At 37.8% G+C, this 16354-nt stretch overlaps 1 protein-coding gene across 4 annotated transcripts; it reads right to left on the bottom strand.

Moving 5' to 3' along the window:
* Positions 1-470: 470 nt before the first annotated feature.
* On the bottom strand, positions 471-14461 carry asb5b (ankyrin repeat and SOCS box containing 5b). Of its 4 annotated transcripts, XM_058378022.1 has the most exons (8): positions 10042-10176; positions 6591-6648; positions 5437-5516; positions 5257-5364; positions 3929-4079; positions 3711-3845; positions 2559-2750; positions 471-2077 (listed from the first exon to the last, which is right to left on the bottom strand). In XM_058378022.1, the coding sequence occupies exons 2-8, from the start codon at positions 6640-6642 to the stop codon at positions 1950-1952; spliced, it is 846 nt and encodes a 281-aa protein (XP_058234005.1). In that variant the 5' UTR covers positions 6643-6648; positions 10042-10176; the 3' UTR covers positions 471-1949. The 4 variants fall into 4 exon arrangements, with proteins under 4 accessions (XP_058234005.1, XP_058233988.1, XP_058233996.1 ...); XM_058378005.1 differs by lacking the exons at positions 6591-6648; positions 10042-10176 and adding an exon at positions 14210-14461; XM_058378013.1 differs by lacking the exon at positions 6591-6648 and having other exon boundaries at positions 10042-10200.
* Between the last annotated feature and the right edge of the window lie 1893 nt (positions 14462-16354).

Raw genomic sequence — 16354 nt, 5'->3', positions numbered from 1 at the left:
TACTGATGATTTTATGGCATTTTTTCACACAATAGTCTGTAGAGTTTACTCAGAATGGTGCGATAAAGAAAAAACCTCCAGTTCTGCAGATGGAAAAAATCTTGTTGATGAGAGAAATCAACAGAAAATGGCCAGACTTGTTTATTTTAGTAAATATTTAACAGTTATGGAAGGAGTCTCCAGTGTATCAGTTTTCTGACATCCTCAGGAGGCTCTATGGTTTCTCAGAAAGCTAGTGAGATGATGACTATTTCGATCTTCTATAACACAAGCGAAAACAGGAAATAAGCTGATTCATGGAGGTCACACAGCATTAAAATGTAGCTGGAAATGGATCAAATTAATACCTAACATTAGGTCAAAGTGGTCTTCTCTTCTTTTTAACACCACAAGAAAATACACACTCCAGTCATGGCACTGCTAAACATAAAACAGTAACATTAAATAAAATAGTGAAGACATCATTAAATGTTTTATTTCTTTTATTCCGGTATATTTGTTGACATGCTGACATTTCAGTAAAACACAGTACAGCTGTGATTATGATACACACTTTGCACGTTGAACACACACCACCAGATCAAACAGTGTGAGATGTGAGACTGAGAGTTCGGCGTTTCCACCGCTGACATTCACATTTAATTAACGGCCAGAACAGAAGGACAGATAACGCTGTGGGTTATTTTTCATTCTGACTTCTCAGGTACGGCTTTAGGTCACAGATTTCAAAGAAACGTGGAATCAGGAGGAAAACGAGTCCCTGATGTCACCACGTAGCAAATGATTTTGAAGGGAGAACTAAAGTGTAAAAGCTAGAATAGAAAAGAAAATGCTAGGAAGACAAATCTGTGTCACTTAAATGACAAATTTTGTGTGAATGTGGTGTGAGAAAACGTCCTAATGAACACAGAGTGATGAGAAGCATTGTGGATTTTAAAAGAATAAAGAAAGTTAGTTGTTTTTACAGACATCATATTTAAATCGAGAGCAAGCACTTCATCCTTTTGTGTTATAAAGAAGATAATAAATGCACTTGAGAGACAAAATAAATGACAATCTGATACACAAATAGAGGTGAGATGAGATATCAAATAAAACGAGAGAGAGAGAGAGAGAGAGAGAGAGAGAGAAAGAGAGGTGGAAAAGGATGCAGGTTAAATGAGAGACAGACAGAAACAGGAACAGGCTGGTGAGACAGGCAGTGAGAAACAGAGAAAGGTAGAGAGAGAGACAGGTGGTAAGAAACAGAGAGAGACACATGGTGAGAAACAGAGACAGGTAGAGAGAGAGACAGGTGGTAAGAAACAGAGAGAGACACATGGTGAGAAACAGAGAGACTGGTAGAGAGATAGGTGTCCCAGTCTCAGGAAGGAGAGACAGACACATGGACAGAGAGGAACAGGCTGGTGAGACGAGTGGATGGAGTGTCCTGCTAGCGTTAGGGTATAGAGACAAAGAGCGAAATGTGAGGAAAGAGACAGGTGTAGCGAGAGACTGACAGAGAAACGGACAGACAACAGAGGTAGAGAAAAAGAAAGGTGGAGACAGAGGCCAGCAGAGAAAGACAGATACACATAGACAGGAACAGGGTGGTGAGACAGGTGGATTGAGCATCAGGTAGAGACAGAGAAAAAGAAAGGTGAAGAGAGAAAGGAAGGGAAAGAGACAGGTAAAGAGAGAGATCACTGGAGAAACGCACAGGTGGAGACAGACAGAAGAGAGGTCGAGTAAAAGACAGGTGGAGACAAAGACAAGTGGAGAGAGACAGGTGTAGAAAGGCACAGGGGCTCAGAAAGAGAGAAAGACAGAGAGGAAGAGGCAGAGACAGGTGGAGAGAGGGACATTTAGAGACAGACACATACAGAGAGAGAGACAGATTAATATAGCTAGACAGAAAGAGAAAGACAGAACCTGACAAAATGGAGAGAGAGAGAGAGAGAGACAGGTGTCTATCTGTGCTGCAGGAATCTGTGGAGCAGAGGTGGCAGTTTCAGCTGAGGGATGAGATGAAGCCTCGTGCGTCCAAGATATTCTCTGATACACAACCTGCACAGCTCACTCAGAGAGCGTGGAGTAACTACACACACACACACACACACACACACACAAATATTATAGCCACCACTTTAGCATCACACAATTTGAATATCTAAATCACATCAAGGGAGCAGCATTCACATCTCTATCACGCTTTAGGCCATGCCCCCTAACGCTGATGTTAAACAGAAGAAGGAAGTGACATCACTATGTTTTTATCTCAGTGACATCACGAAACCATATCATCTAATGTACCCGAGATGCTGAACGCTGACTGAAGGCTAAACTGGTAGCTATACGCTTATATTACGTTAGCTACATTAGCTTTGTAGCTCCAGTACAAAACAAAAGAGGGTAACCGAACCGAACGTTTGGAATAAGACAGGAAATTGTAAATATTTTATTCTTGCCTTTAAAACTAAAACATTGTAGAGTTATCATAGCGCTATTTCTATTATTCTTTTAAATTATTCTAAATACTAAATAAAGGAATCTGCTGAAGAGAAGAACGAAGCATTTACCTTCGTAATGCAGTAACAAGCATTCTGCCAGGCTGCTAGGGGGCGCTGTCTCCACCGCTCTCTGCAGCTCCAGGTTTCGAGCGTTGATGTTGGCGCCGAACTCCAGCAGCACTTTGACGATCTCAGGGCAGTCTTTCTGCGCGGCGGCGTGAAGCGGTGTGTCCAGGAACCGCCCCTTCTGTACGTTAGCACCTGCCGAGTCGATCGGAATTATTTCGATTGGATCTATTAACGACGTTACAGTGTTACTGACATTCATACAGCAGTGTTTTTTAATTCTCTAACGCACGTTCTATCCGTCATCGGCTTTTATAGTCACATCTCATTTATTACATACAAAAAAAGATGTTGATGATGAAGTTATAACTCCTAACGTGAGTGTAAACAGGAGCTAACGTTTCAGGGATGTTCCACAACATTGTAAATACAAATGGATAAAAAATATGACTTCTTATTTTTATAGAATAAAAGAATAAAATAAAAAAAAGGAAAAAAACATAAAAGAATTTTCTTTAGACGTCACTTCATCACACCACCACTAAAACTTTTTATGATTTTTTTTACTTTCTAAAACTTGTCTTTTTCCAGCTTGGTTTAAAAATGTCAATTAATTTGACAATTTCTATTGTAAATTCCAAATAACATTTCCATTTTTTTTTCAAATTTTTTTTCTACTATTAGTTGGAAAACTTTTCTACTTTTTCCAACTTCTTCCAATTTTTTTAAACACTGATTTTGGTGTTTACTTATTTATTTATTTATTTATTTCCGTTAATCCGTTATTTTTTCATTAATCCTTCTGGAATTTCTTTTCCACCTTTATACCGATTTCCTCAGGATTATATAGGCAAACTGCACCCTGGAAACATTTTAAGGAAATATAAATATCAAAATTATATCTGAATTAATATATTTATATCTTAATATTGGAATATTAAAGTGTTAAAATGTTAAAGTGGTGTTGAAGCAGTGTTTTAAAAATATTCCATTTATAGATAAGTGACTAAAACTGTTGTAGTTTTCTGAGACGAAAGCCAACAAACATGTTCATAAACTATAACTAGAAAATAAAACTAAAACTAAACTCAGATTGTTGCTAGTTAGTGAGTTAGTTAGTTAGTTAGTTAGTTAGTTAAGTTTTCTTGCCCATACCTCCATCTAGGAGTTTCCGTGTGCACTGTAGCTCTCGGGAGGCGCAGGCAATGTAAAGTGGTGTTCCTAAGTGAGGAATATCGTAATCCACATCTGCCCCCCACGATATCAGAGTCTCCACACACGCCGTCCTTCCTGAACAAGAAGATGACTTTAGTGTTGTACTGTTTGGGGTATATTTTTGTTAAAGTCTATCTGAAACCGCATGCAGCCATCACCTTTGCTGCTTGCCTCGTGGATCGGCGAGGGTTGGCACGGCTCAGGCTGTGGGTTAGCGCCATGCTCCAGCAGAACCTCTGTACACGTGGCACTGCCCGCAGTACAGGCGTTAAACAGAGGGGTCACTCCATCGATGGTGGTAGCGTTCACCTAACACACACACACACACACAACACAACATCATCACACACCTTTTACCACACAACGAATTAGATATGAGAGGTCACCCCCGATGCTGCATGGAAATTAAAAATAAAATAAAATAAAGACTCCACCCAGTTCAGTCTTTCCTCGTTTTTTTTTTTTTAACTCCCAGAGTGTTTTATTCCTTTTACATCACAGAAATTGCAATTTTTGACACATCATAATGTTGAATGTCTACAAAACTTACTTATGTTACAGCAGCTATTAACTGGTGAGTTCTTCTTTTCTCTCTTAAAGCTTCACCAATCCATCCCTCCATTTTCTGAAGCGCTTGTCCTACACAGAGTCGCAAGGAACGTGAGGTCTGTCCCGGGGGACTCGTGGCACAAGATGGAGGACACCCTGGACAGGGTGCCAGTCCATCACAGGGCACGATCTAACACTGATTCAATTTAGAGACGTCAATCAGCCTACAACGAATGTTTCTGGACCGGAGGAGGACAGCAGAGAATCCAGAGGAAACCCGAGGAATCTCTACGCACACAGGCCAGGAATTAACCCCCAAACAACAAACCCAACCACTAAGCTTCACAAGCCACAATGAAAATTACGGGATTTATGGGACGTCTTCAATCAGTGTAAAGAAATGAATGATTGAGTCTGATCTATAATGAGTCTGTTGGCTTTCAGTGTGTTTTAGACATGTGTTTTTCCCCCTTGTTGGTGAAGTTTACTTGTTGAAGATCAAATTTGAGCTGCTTTTTAAATGAACAAGCACTTGGAGCATCTCAGAGAGCAGGAATGGGTTTGATATCAACATTTACTCTGAAGATAGAAACATTTGTGTGGAGAAAAAACTTTTCTATGAATATATCACACCTAGTAGGCTAGAGAAAAAAAAGAAATACTTATGAAACACTACAAAGCAGCCATAGTTTACATACCCTTCGTGTTGGTAACATTGGTCATATTTTTGGGAATATGGGAGTAATGGATCATCTGCATTTACAATATTTCTGATGGAAAAATTCATTTCTCAATACAAATTTTCGCCTTCAGAACCAATTAAAATTGTATGCCAAGGTAATAGTAATATAATTTTTGACTGAATCTACTTCTAGCTGTTAAAATAACAGCCAGACAATCATAAAAAAGGATTTTCTTTGGTTGTGTAAGAACTTACGTTAGCTCCGGCCTCTATGAGAGCTCTGGCACATGCCACATGATCACCCAGACACGCCTCGTGCAGTGGAGTCACATGATCGATGGTGACCAGATTTGCATTGTAACCCTGATGGGAGGAAGACGCATATCAAATTAAAATTTTATGTGAGGGTGTGTGTGTGTGTGTGTGTATACACACCTGTGAGAGCAGGGTCTTCAAGGCCAGAAGGCGTCCCTGGCTTGCAGCTTCATGGAGAGGAGATCGGTCCGCCCATGAGCCTATAACACACACACACACACACACACAAAAGCACTATTAAAAATCAGACACTACATTCAGCAGACTCAGCTTATAGGAGCTTCATGAGCTTCTGAGAATCTGGAGCTTGCTAGAGATTTCTACAGTGGCCAAGAAGTGCAAAACAAAATAACAAATCCAAAAAAAAAAAAAAAAAAACCTCAAAACAAAATAAATACAAAACAAAATACCAAAAAATCCACAAACACAATAACAATAAAATAAATCCCAAAACAAAATAAAAAATAAAAAACACAAACACAATAACAAATCCCAAAACAAAAAAATTCCAAAAACAAAATAACAAATCTGAAAAAAAAAAAAAAAAAAAAAAAAAATATATATATATATATATATATATATAAAAAAAATCCACAAACACAATAATAAATCCGAAATTCGAAATCATAAAAAAATCCATAAATACAATAACAAATCTGAAAACAAAAATAATAAATACAAAACCAAAATAACAAATCTGAAATCAAAATAACAAAACTGAAAACACAGTAGCCATTTAAATGCTTTGTATAAAATAATCCACATGAAATGTTCAGTATGAATATCATAAAATGTATATAAAACCACTTACACAGCAATTTTCCTAACAGGGTTACGTCCATATAGCAAAAATGCCACATCCTAAAACGTTTGCTCTAAATCCTTTGAGAAGAGAAATGCTTTTTTTTCCAAAACATCATCACTTCCTTAAAAATCTAATTCGGTCCAATCAGGCAAGTCTGTTCTTTCATTCATAATGGAACTGATTTAATAGCTATGACTCTTCCAAGAAACTTTCCATAAATTCACTGGTTAAATGCCTAATGCTTAAGCTAATTCGCCGATCTGTACTTCTATTCTGTAAACTTGCCTTTTACCCTTTTCAGGAAGTCAAATCAGTGTGTAATAATTGCCTATGGATTTCTCCTCTGACAGCAGCTATATATAGTACCATCTCCACCTGGTACTGCAGTCCACATGCAAATGCCAAACCTTACACAACCCTCATTTCACACCTCTCTATATATAAGAAAAGCTTTCTGCACTGTACGTACCCATGTCTCCGTCTCCCCACGGCACGTCTAGCCACTGATATGAGTACGGCATGACAGCCTGCGAACGAAAGCACGCCTGTCATCTTTACGTCATCAATATGATGGTGTATCGTGATAAAGAAATCGGAAATGCCTCTATTGTTACGTTATTGTAGAAAATTACATCACAAGGATGGTGGCTTTATTATCAGTTTTCCATTAATTTCTGGGGGTAAAATTACTTTATGTTTAACTTTTCCTAAAATGTTTACTAGAAAATGAATAATCTGACTAAAAAGCGTGCAAACTTTGGGACTTTTTTTGTAAATGTTTTTTTTTTTTTAATTTAATTTTTAATTATTTTTTTTTAAACAACAGGAACTGTTGTTGGCTTTCCTTTCAAAATGATTAGGAAAATTATAATTTTTTTAATAATACTACAGAGGAGAGAAAAGTATTGTGAAGTCTTAAAAATGTATTGATTTTGTGAATTTTTTTTACCTAGAGTAAATGCACCTAGTGTGAATGAATGAATGAATAAATAAATAAATAATGGAGTGAAATAGTTGGAAAAAAATTACTAAGTATCTACATTAATAATAATAATAATAATAATAATAATAATACATTAATTAAAATCAATTTAAAAAATGCATCAATGTTATGGATTATAGACAATTTTTTGCACTTAAAACGAATGTATATCTATAATTTATGACTTTGCAACTAAGCACTTTATAAGTTTATAAGCACTAGTATCCTCTTTGCTCTAATCAGGAGCGTGGTAAATGAACCAAACCAAAAAACAAAACAAAAAAAACAAACAAAAAACAAATCCAGCCTCAGTGACCTCTTAAACCTGGTCTGAATAAATACATAAATTAAGTAAGTAAGCCAGCAAGCAAGTACATAAGCAACTTATTACCATAACGTATTAATTACTTAATAATTAAAGCTCATTGTGAGGTTTCCACCAGTAACAAAAGCCCAGTTTTCCCGGTAACAGAAGTCCAGTGTAGTTCTCTTACTGGTTTTGACTGCAGCACTGAGGAATTCTGGGACATTTTCTCTTTACTTAGGAGTGCTTTCTGTGTGCCTCAGTGGAAACTCATTAATATTCAGGAGAGTGTTTAAACCCAGAGTTTACTGCAGATAGAAACCCGAGCTCCTGTCAGCAGAAACTCACAGGGTGTGATCTTTACTGCTTAATGAAGGTTATAAAACATAACGATTAAGATTGAAAATCACAGACAGACTCTTAGATCTAGACATTTTCTCCTGCTGTAATTATGAAATGTCGAATGACTGTAGGACTGATTAATGGAGTGCTCTCATCCTGTTTTTCTCCTTCATACTGAAGCACTCTTCATTTTGTATGTGTTTGGCAGTGCGACTTTGCGAGACGGGTTCAAATGTCCTGAACTAAACATAGCACAGATTTCCCAAGCCCTTCCCCAAGCCTCTGTTTTATTTTATTTTATTTTATTTTATACAGCAAATAAGCTAGTGCAATTCAGATTAAGTGCACTAATTAGTGGAATAAGTGAAGTAAACACATGCTAAGAGCTAAACGCTTAACAGCACTTCAGAGGTCACGGTCAAACACTAATATTTGTGCATTTTATAAATCAAAACATCAAGCTTTTGTCCAGAAAATGCACTTAGTCTTCGCTAAGTGTGTTTTAAGTGCTAGTATATTCAATTATATTATGTTTTAATGGAAAATCACTCAAACACAGTTCAAATCTATAATTAGTCTCTGCTACACTAACATTTTAAGTATTTTATAAACAAAAAATATTATTAACATGTATGTAACATGTATATTAACATTAACCAAATTAAACCAAAGATATAATTTCTATATATTTTTTCCCTTTCTGACCTGTATAGATAAATTCTATTTTTTATTCTACTTTTTTCAATTTTTATGCCACCAACAGCCAAGAAGTCATTTCTAAATAATTCTAAAATATTCTAAATTTCTAAATAATCTAATTCATTTTTTAATAAATATACTAAGAGCAAGCATCAAAAGTTTCAAACAAAATAAAAAATATCTAGTCACTATCAAAATCTAAATAAATCAGCAGAGGGCGCTGTGTAACTGTATGGAAGGCCAAAAGGGACAAACTATGGACTATCAACTACAGGCATATCAATATGAAATTGCCTGCTGAAATCATTTCATAATATTCATAAAATGTCATATTTAAAAGCAAAAATAAAAAAGTGCTCCATGTTCTGTTTTTGTCATCTTAATGTGAATCAGTTGAAATGTGTTACCTACAATTTTTGATTAATGAATTTTTAGACAGTTTTATGCATTAAATGCTGAAGAAATGCATATTATGTATGGGCTAATTAATTTTCATATTCCTTCTTATTTATTGCATAAATATTCTCAATAATATGAAAAATGCCCCACATCAGCATGATAATAACACAGTATGGAGAAAACATATTTTAAATAGTGAGGAAGATGGATTGGAGCTCTTTGTGCCTTAGTTACAGAGGACAACATAAAATGCCCATTTATCAAATTGAGCTTGAGATAGTATGGTTTCTTTTCATGTTTTCCATGTTTTGCCATTGCTAAGCATAAGCAAAGGATTTCTAACTTGTCCTATCATCCTATTAGTGATTTTTAGACAAGCACCATAACAGCTCTCTATTTTTGTAATCAAAAACATCTGATACTGAAAGAATTAGGTTGATGACTGTCTCAGTATAACAAAATCAGGCTTGGAATCCTACAGTATACAGCGGAAACAGAATCAGAAGAAGCCACACCCACTTTTTAGCATGCTGGATAGTTAGCTAGCAGGCTCTCATTAATTTCTACTATAAAAATGAACGTGCTTATAATGCAATTAGCCTTCTTTACCATATTTCATCTTTATCTGTTATGCTTTCATATTTTATGTCAAAAGTTAAATTAATGAAAAATTCATGTTTTCCAGTGTTTTCTAGAAAATATAAGCACTCTTGGAATGCTGTTCAACCAACCAAATTAGTGGACCGGAAATAACTATTGTATAAGGAGGATTTATTTAGATAAACACAAAACTAGTAAAGTATTCTTTAAAACAAACTAGTTGTTTTCTCATAAAATATTAACTGGAAAAAAAAAACCAAAAAACGTGACATATACAACAAGCCACTGTTTCTGTTACAGTACCTCCGATTTATATTTAGAATTTTTTTGAGCCTGTAGGCTTTCCATAGCAGGTGCACCACGCTTACGTTGTTGATGTTATTGCATAACAGACGGTCATCTTTCTAGTGTATTTCTCACAAACCAAACAAACCAAACCTAATGATGACCTGATCATTCACTGAGCAGTAATGAAATATTTCTCTAGTTTAACATGAGCACGAGCTCCTCATCTGTCCACTTTTCATTACCACAATCTCATGCGCAGTGTATTTGTGTATAAGGAACAGTGAGGGAAAATCTCACTGCACTCACCCTGACTAGTTAAAATCCCCCAGCGAGATTTCTTTCTAGCGGACAATTCGTCCAAATAGCCCTGTTTTCTCTTCTTGGCTGTATTTCCGGAGCGCTCGTGCTCTGCGCCGGGAACTTCAGGCATGTTTGTTTCTGTGCTATAAGGAGAACCTAAGCGAGCGCGAGCACGAAGGGAAACGGGAGCGCGCACGCAGGGTCTGATAGCGGGGCGCGCGAGGGGGGGAAAGGCTAGCTTCGTTAATGATATCAACTTAATGTACAGAAATTTTTATTTTAAATATGGTTTTTAGATGTACTATTCTCTACGTATAGTACTATTTATTTTTTTTTTTTATTTATTTATCTATCTATTTATTGATTGATTTTAGCAAAGCATAAATTATAATTTTTATAGACATTAGGCCTTAATTATATTTCTGTTATTGAATATTTTTATTGTATTACATAATTTACATTTACATATATGATTTGGTACGCAGTCTACCCATTGTTATTTGGATTGTCTTGAGAAATTTGTCATAATCAAGATAAAAATATATATAAAGATTTTTGATCCTTTTTGTTAGAGTTTATCTCGAGCTCGCTAGAGGACACTCTAACGGTGCCTTGTTGCTAGGCAGCAGGGAAAAAACGGACACGAGCACAAGCTAATGTCTGAGGTAAGTGATTAAAATAGCTAGCATGTAGATTTAAAGTCTTTTACACACACTGTGTAAATAAACATTGACGGATGAAACAAGATGACATCAGGAATATGAACTTTACTTTCAGAGTGTTTAGTAGATTGCTGGATAGCTAATATATGTATAACTATATATAGCTATTATACACAGATCAGGCATAACATTGTGAGCAGTGACAGGTGAAGTGAATAAGACTGATGATCTCCTCATCATGGCACCTGTTAGTGGGCGGGATATATTAGGCAGCAAGTCAACATTTTGTCCTCAATGATGATGTGAATGGTTAGACCACCGGATCAGAGCATCTCCAAAACTGCAGCTCTTGTGGAGTGTTCCCGGTCTGCTTTGGTCGGTATCTATCAAAAGTGGTCCAAGGAAGGAACAGTGGTGAACCCGGTGACAGGGTCATGGACGGTCAAGGCTCACTGATGCACGTGGGGAGTGAAGGCTGGCCCGTGTGATCCGATCCAACAGACAAGCTACTGTTGCTCAAATTGCTGAAGAAGTTAATGCTGGTTCTGATAGAAAGGTGTCAGAATACACGGTGCATCACAGTTTGTTGCGTATGGTTCTGCATAGCCACAGACCCCTGTGCACCGTTGAAAGCTCCATAAATAGGCACATGAACATCAGAACTGGACCACAGAGTAATGGAAAAAGGCCTGGTCTGATGAATCATGTTTTCTTTGACATCACATGGATGGCCGGGTGTGTGTGCATCTCTTTCCTAAGGAACACATGGCATCAGGATGCACTATGGGAAGAAGGCGAGCCGGCAAAGGCAGTGTCATGCTTTGGTCAATGTCCTGCTGGGAAACCTTGCCATCCATGTGGATGTTACTTTGACACGTACCGCCTACTTAAGCAATGTTGTAGACCATGGAAACGGTATTCCCTGATGGCTGTGGCCTCTTTCAGCAGGATAATGCACACAAAGCAAAAATGGTTCAGGAATGGTTTGATGACCACAACAAAAAGTTTGAGGTGTTGACTCCGCCTCCAAATTTCCCAGATCTCAATTCAAACCAGCATCTGTGGGATGTGCTGGACAAACAAGTTCGATCCATGGAGGCCCCACCTTGCAACTTGCAGTACAGGACTTAAATGATCTGCTGCTAACATCTTAGTGACAGATACCAGCAGCACACCCTCAGGGATCGAGTGGAGTCCATGCCTCGAAGGGTCAGGGCTGTTTTGGCAGCAAAAGGGGGAGCAACACAATATTAGGCAGGTGGTCATAATGTTATGCCTGAGTGATGAATATATATTTATTTATCAAATAAATAAATCTTTTATATTTTCTTCATTTTTTCTTTAAATGCACATTGCTGGCTACTTGGAAATATAGTACTCTGAGGCTAGCAAACTTGGAAAATATGGTCACAAATATAATAAGCTAGCTAATGTTTGAGGTAAATGATTAGTGTAGCTAGCATGTCCATGTTATTGCGTACACAAAAAGAGCAGGAATATCTTTAACACTTATCTCAGATTATTTGGCAAATTACTAAAAGACTTTGTATGTCTAGCCTTTTACCAAAATAAGGTTAGCATGGACCACAACGTAAACTTTTATGAAAGAAATAAACTAAAGAAATGAAAACATGCTGGTTACCTTTAGCGCTAGCTATCTATCTGACAGACTGATGACGCTCTGTTGCTAGGCAACTGGGAAAAATAGGTACACAAGCCTAAACTAGCTAGCATGTAGACATGTATAGGCTCAAGAAACATCAGGAATATCAACTTTTATCTCAGATTATTTGGTACATTTCTAAAAGTCTCATGTAAAGGTAGGTTTTATGAACTGGGCTAAATTGAGAAATGTCAGTTTTGTATTACGGCTATCAGAAAACGTCTGAAGTACCGAATGGCACAAAATGTAGTAGTTCTTTGTCGACACTGTGAACACACAGCCTCAATGGAACAACAGCATATAGCTAACTAATCTCGCACACTTAAAATATCTTGCTTTCTGACAACATCCAGCCACACAGGAAGCAATTAAACTCAAAGATTTGACATTTAATCGTCACATATTCCTATGCGCAATGGGTTGCTAATGTCAGCAATGGTGTGAGGTCATTTATAAGAGCGATAAACATGTTGACTATTTAAAGGCTGTGTTTACTTTCCCATTGACCTGTAGTGTGTGTACGGCAGCCTGCGCTATTTATGGCTCAGCTTTAATCTTCAGCACAGAATTAACTCGGCCTCTTTCGAAAGGATGCGTCACGTTAAAAAGGGAAATTGTTCCACAGTGATGTGTTGAGTCACGTGAGACCAATGTTATGGGTGGTCAGCAATATGGCTGATTTCAGATTCTTTTACTGAAGGTCATTGTTCTGCTGGAGGTCCTACACAAAGAAGTTGTAGCTAATACACTATTTCTGGTCACTTCATAGCAATGAGCATCTCTAATTAATCAAGGTCATCTGTGTAGACGTGATAGCATTGTAGAGTGTATGTAAAAGCACACAGTTTTCTTAGCTGTGTTTGAATAGCCATATAAACACCGTGTATAGTAAGTTAGCAGGAAAATAAGATGCCTACACCTACCTTTGACACGCGAGTGTGCTCTGGTAGGAGTGTATATACAGGGGAATAGATTAAATTTAATGTAGGGAAAGAAGGGAATGAGACTTAAGGCAAAAAATTATACTTTTTTATTTTGACCTTTTTACTTGTTAGGTCAACAAAATTTTAAAATACAAAATATAAATATTTTTAGTATTTTAGTTTACTTTTTTAATGAATTATTTTTTTTTTTTTTAAATTCTGTTGTTATTTTATTTTCTGGCTGTGTGTGTGTGTGTGTGTGTGTGGTGGTGGTGGGGGGGGTCTTGTGTGGCCTTAAATGGTTATCGAGCACCATTTCAATACTAGGCTCCATTTCTGAGAATCTACAGTAGCATCTCTACATTATTAGTTAAATCTTCATAACACAGGAGTCATACATTTTAAAACTCTACTTGTTGCATGCCAGTCATTTTAATGAGTCGTATCTACAGATGTATGAAGCGCACTGAAATCCGAGAATGATACCATGTTGATCGTCAAGAAAGTGTTTACTTTTTTTCTCTTTAACTGGACCAAAATCCTTCCCAAACCTTATTTCAAGAGCTGTAAGAGGGAAATCTGTGGGCTTTCACTCAGATCCTGGAACCTGCAGCAGAAAATGTGACACACCTTTGCTTTGTACTTTTATTTCCATCCAGTTCTGTTAACTGTTAAAATGACCAGTCACTGCAGGCAGGGATATTATATCATCATTCACGTGACCCACATGACCTGATGAAAAACCAGGCTTTCTTAGACAATGCTAAAGTCATAACAGATTTGTAAACAGCTCACTAACAACACACACACACACACACACACACACCTGCATGAAGAGTATGAAGGCTTGTAGAAAGGCACAACATCGTCTCCTCAGTTCTCCCAAACCCCCCTGCACGTGTCTCAGACATACTCAGATCACTTACTGTGCCCTTGGCCGAAATCATAGAACTCTGCGGCGATGCGAGCCGCCTCCTTCCGGTTCCCTTTGACCACGTAGAAATGTGTAAGGATGTTCAGGCTGATCTTGACGAAGAGCTTGAAGCAGAACAGGGCAAAGATGGACAGGTAGACGTTGGTGTAGCGCGAGCCGAATGGCCGCTCCTCCAGAAAGTCGGTCATTGCTGCTGAGCGCTGCTGATCTGTTTTGGAATGAGGGTCAGCTGGGCATGTGTTGACACGGATCAGATGGCATGGCGACCCACTTTCCCCCACCGGGAACGCCCACTCCTGGCAGCCGAGAGCCCGGGCTGGAGAGATAAGGCAGCTGTGGAAAAATGGACCACTTGAGGCATGGCAACAAAGTTTTGTTGTTATGGAGAGAGAGGGGGGGGAAACAAAGTAGTGCACGTCTCATGCTCTGTTGTGGAAAGAAATGTGAAATGAGACACTGCAGTGGGGCAGATAAAGACAAAACCTTTTCTGGTATAAAAGTTTGCCTTTGACTAGGGGTGAGGGATTGGACAAAAATATCACAATAGATTGCTTTTCTCACAAACTGCCATAAACATTTTGAGTAAATACAGAATATTTATGTCACCATCAGAAAGAATGAGAGAAACTTTTGCACTGATTTTTGTTCCAGTATCTAATTTAAACAATTTTGTTCCTTGTAATAATTACGGAGCTGCGAAACCAAACACGCAACAAAACAAGCCCTGTTGCAATAAAATCTGGTTTCTACGGAGGCCGAGAACTGCAAAACAAAATAACAAATCCGAAAACACATGAACGATTCAGACAAACCAGGAAAGGTAGGTATAGTTGGAATTCTTCCCTCTGATCGGACGAGACATTGGTCACTCAGGATTTACAGGAAGTCCAGCAGTAGCATGTGTACAAGAAATAAAGTTAGATACACAATTTCCTACTTCCAGTATATCCTGAGTGACCGATGTCTTGTCCAATCAGAGGGAAGAATTCCATTCACAATATATAACCTTTTCAGCTTTGTCTGAATTCTCCTTTATTTTGTTTTGCATTTCTCAGCCACCGTACATTTCTTTGCGTCGTACTTTTTCTCAAAGGGTGTACAAACTTTTGCACTCAGCTATATGTATTTAAAAAGACAGGCCTTATTACTCTTCTGCTAGATTTTTTCTTTATTGTTATAGTCATCACATGGCAGCAGTACAGTGTATAAACTCATGGAGATGCAGCTGAAGATCTTCAGGTAGTGTTTATACCAAACATCAGAAGGAAGAACAAGTCAGATCTCTGTGACTTTAACTGTAGCATGGAGGTCGGTGCCAATTTGAGTATTTCAGGAACTGCTGATGTCCTGGGATCATAACAATTTGTAGAATTTACACAGAATGGTGCAAAAAACAAAAAACACTGAGTGAGAGACAGTTCTGTAGGTAAAAAATCCATGAGAGATCAGACTGAAATGGAAGGATATAGTAATTAATAAAAACACTCTTTACATTCATGTTGATCAGAAAAGCATGTCCTTGAAGCATGCACATATCACTGAAGCTTGAGGTGGATGAGCTACAACAGCAGAAGATCACATCAGGTTCCTCTCCTTACCACCAAGAACAGGAATCTGAAGCTATCCTGAGCTCAGACTCACCCACACTGGACAGTGAATCAAAATCACCTGCTCTTTTTCCACTCTTCAACTCTGCAGCTTTGGTGAGTCTGAGTCAGTTCTTGTTTCTGGAATGTTCTCGTTATTAAACATAAAATCAAATGAAGAAGAATGTGTGAGTTTGTGTGGTAGTTGTGTTGTTGTGTGTAATTGTGCTTGTAAAGTGAATTTCCTTGTTAATGTCGGATCTCAGCGTGTCTGGTGGACATTTCATCATGGATGACGGCTCATCAGCTGAAACTCAATCCCAGCAAAACTGAACTGCTGGTCATCCCAGGTCATTCATCCCCAGCCCAAGATATCACAATATCTATGAACAACTCCCTGATCTTCCCTTCAGCCACTGCTCACAACCCTGGGCTAGCCATGGACAATCAACTGTCCTTTTCCTCCCATGTTACTAATGTCACACGTTCATGTCCGATTCTTCTATACAACATCAGAAGGATTCAAACATTCCTATCCACACAGGCTACTC

This window comes from Hemibagrus wyckioides, linkage group LG03 (genome assembly GCF_019097595.1).
Source record: "Hemibagrus wyckioides isolate EC202008001 linkage group LG03, SWU_Hwy_1.0, whole genome shotgun sequence".
NCBI classification, from domain to species: Eukaryota; Metazoa; Chordata; class Actinopteri; order Siluriformes; family Bagridae; genus Hemibagrus; species Hemibagrus wyckioides.
Note: the sequence above shows the minus strand (reverse complement) of the source record. Positions and strands in the feature narration are given on the sequence as shown.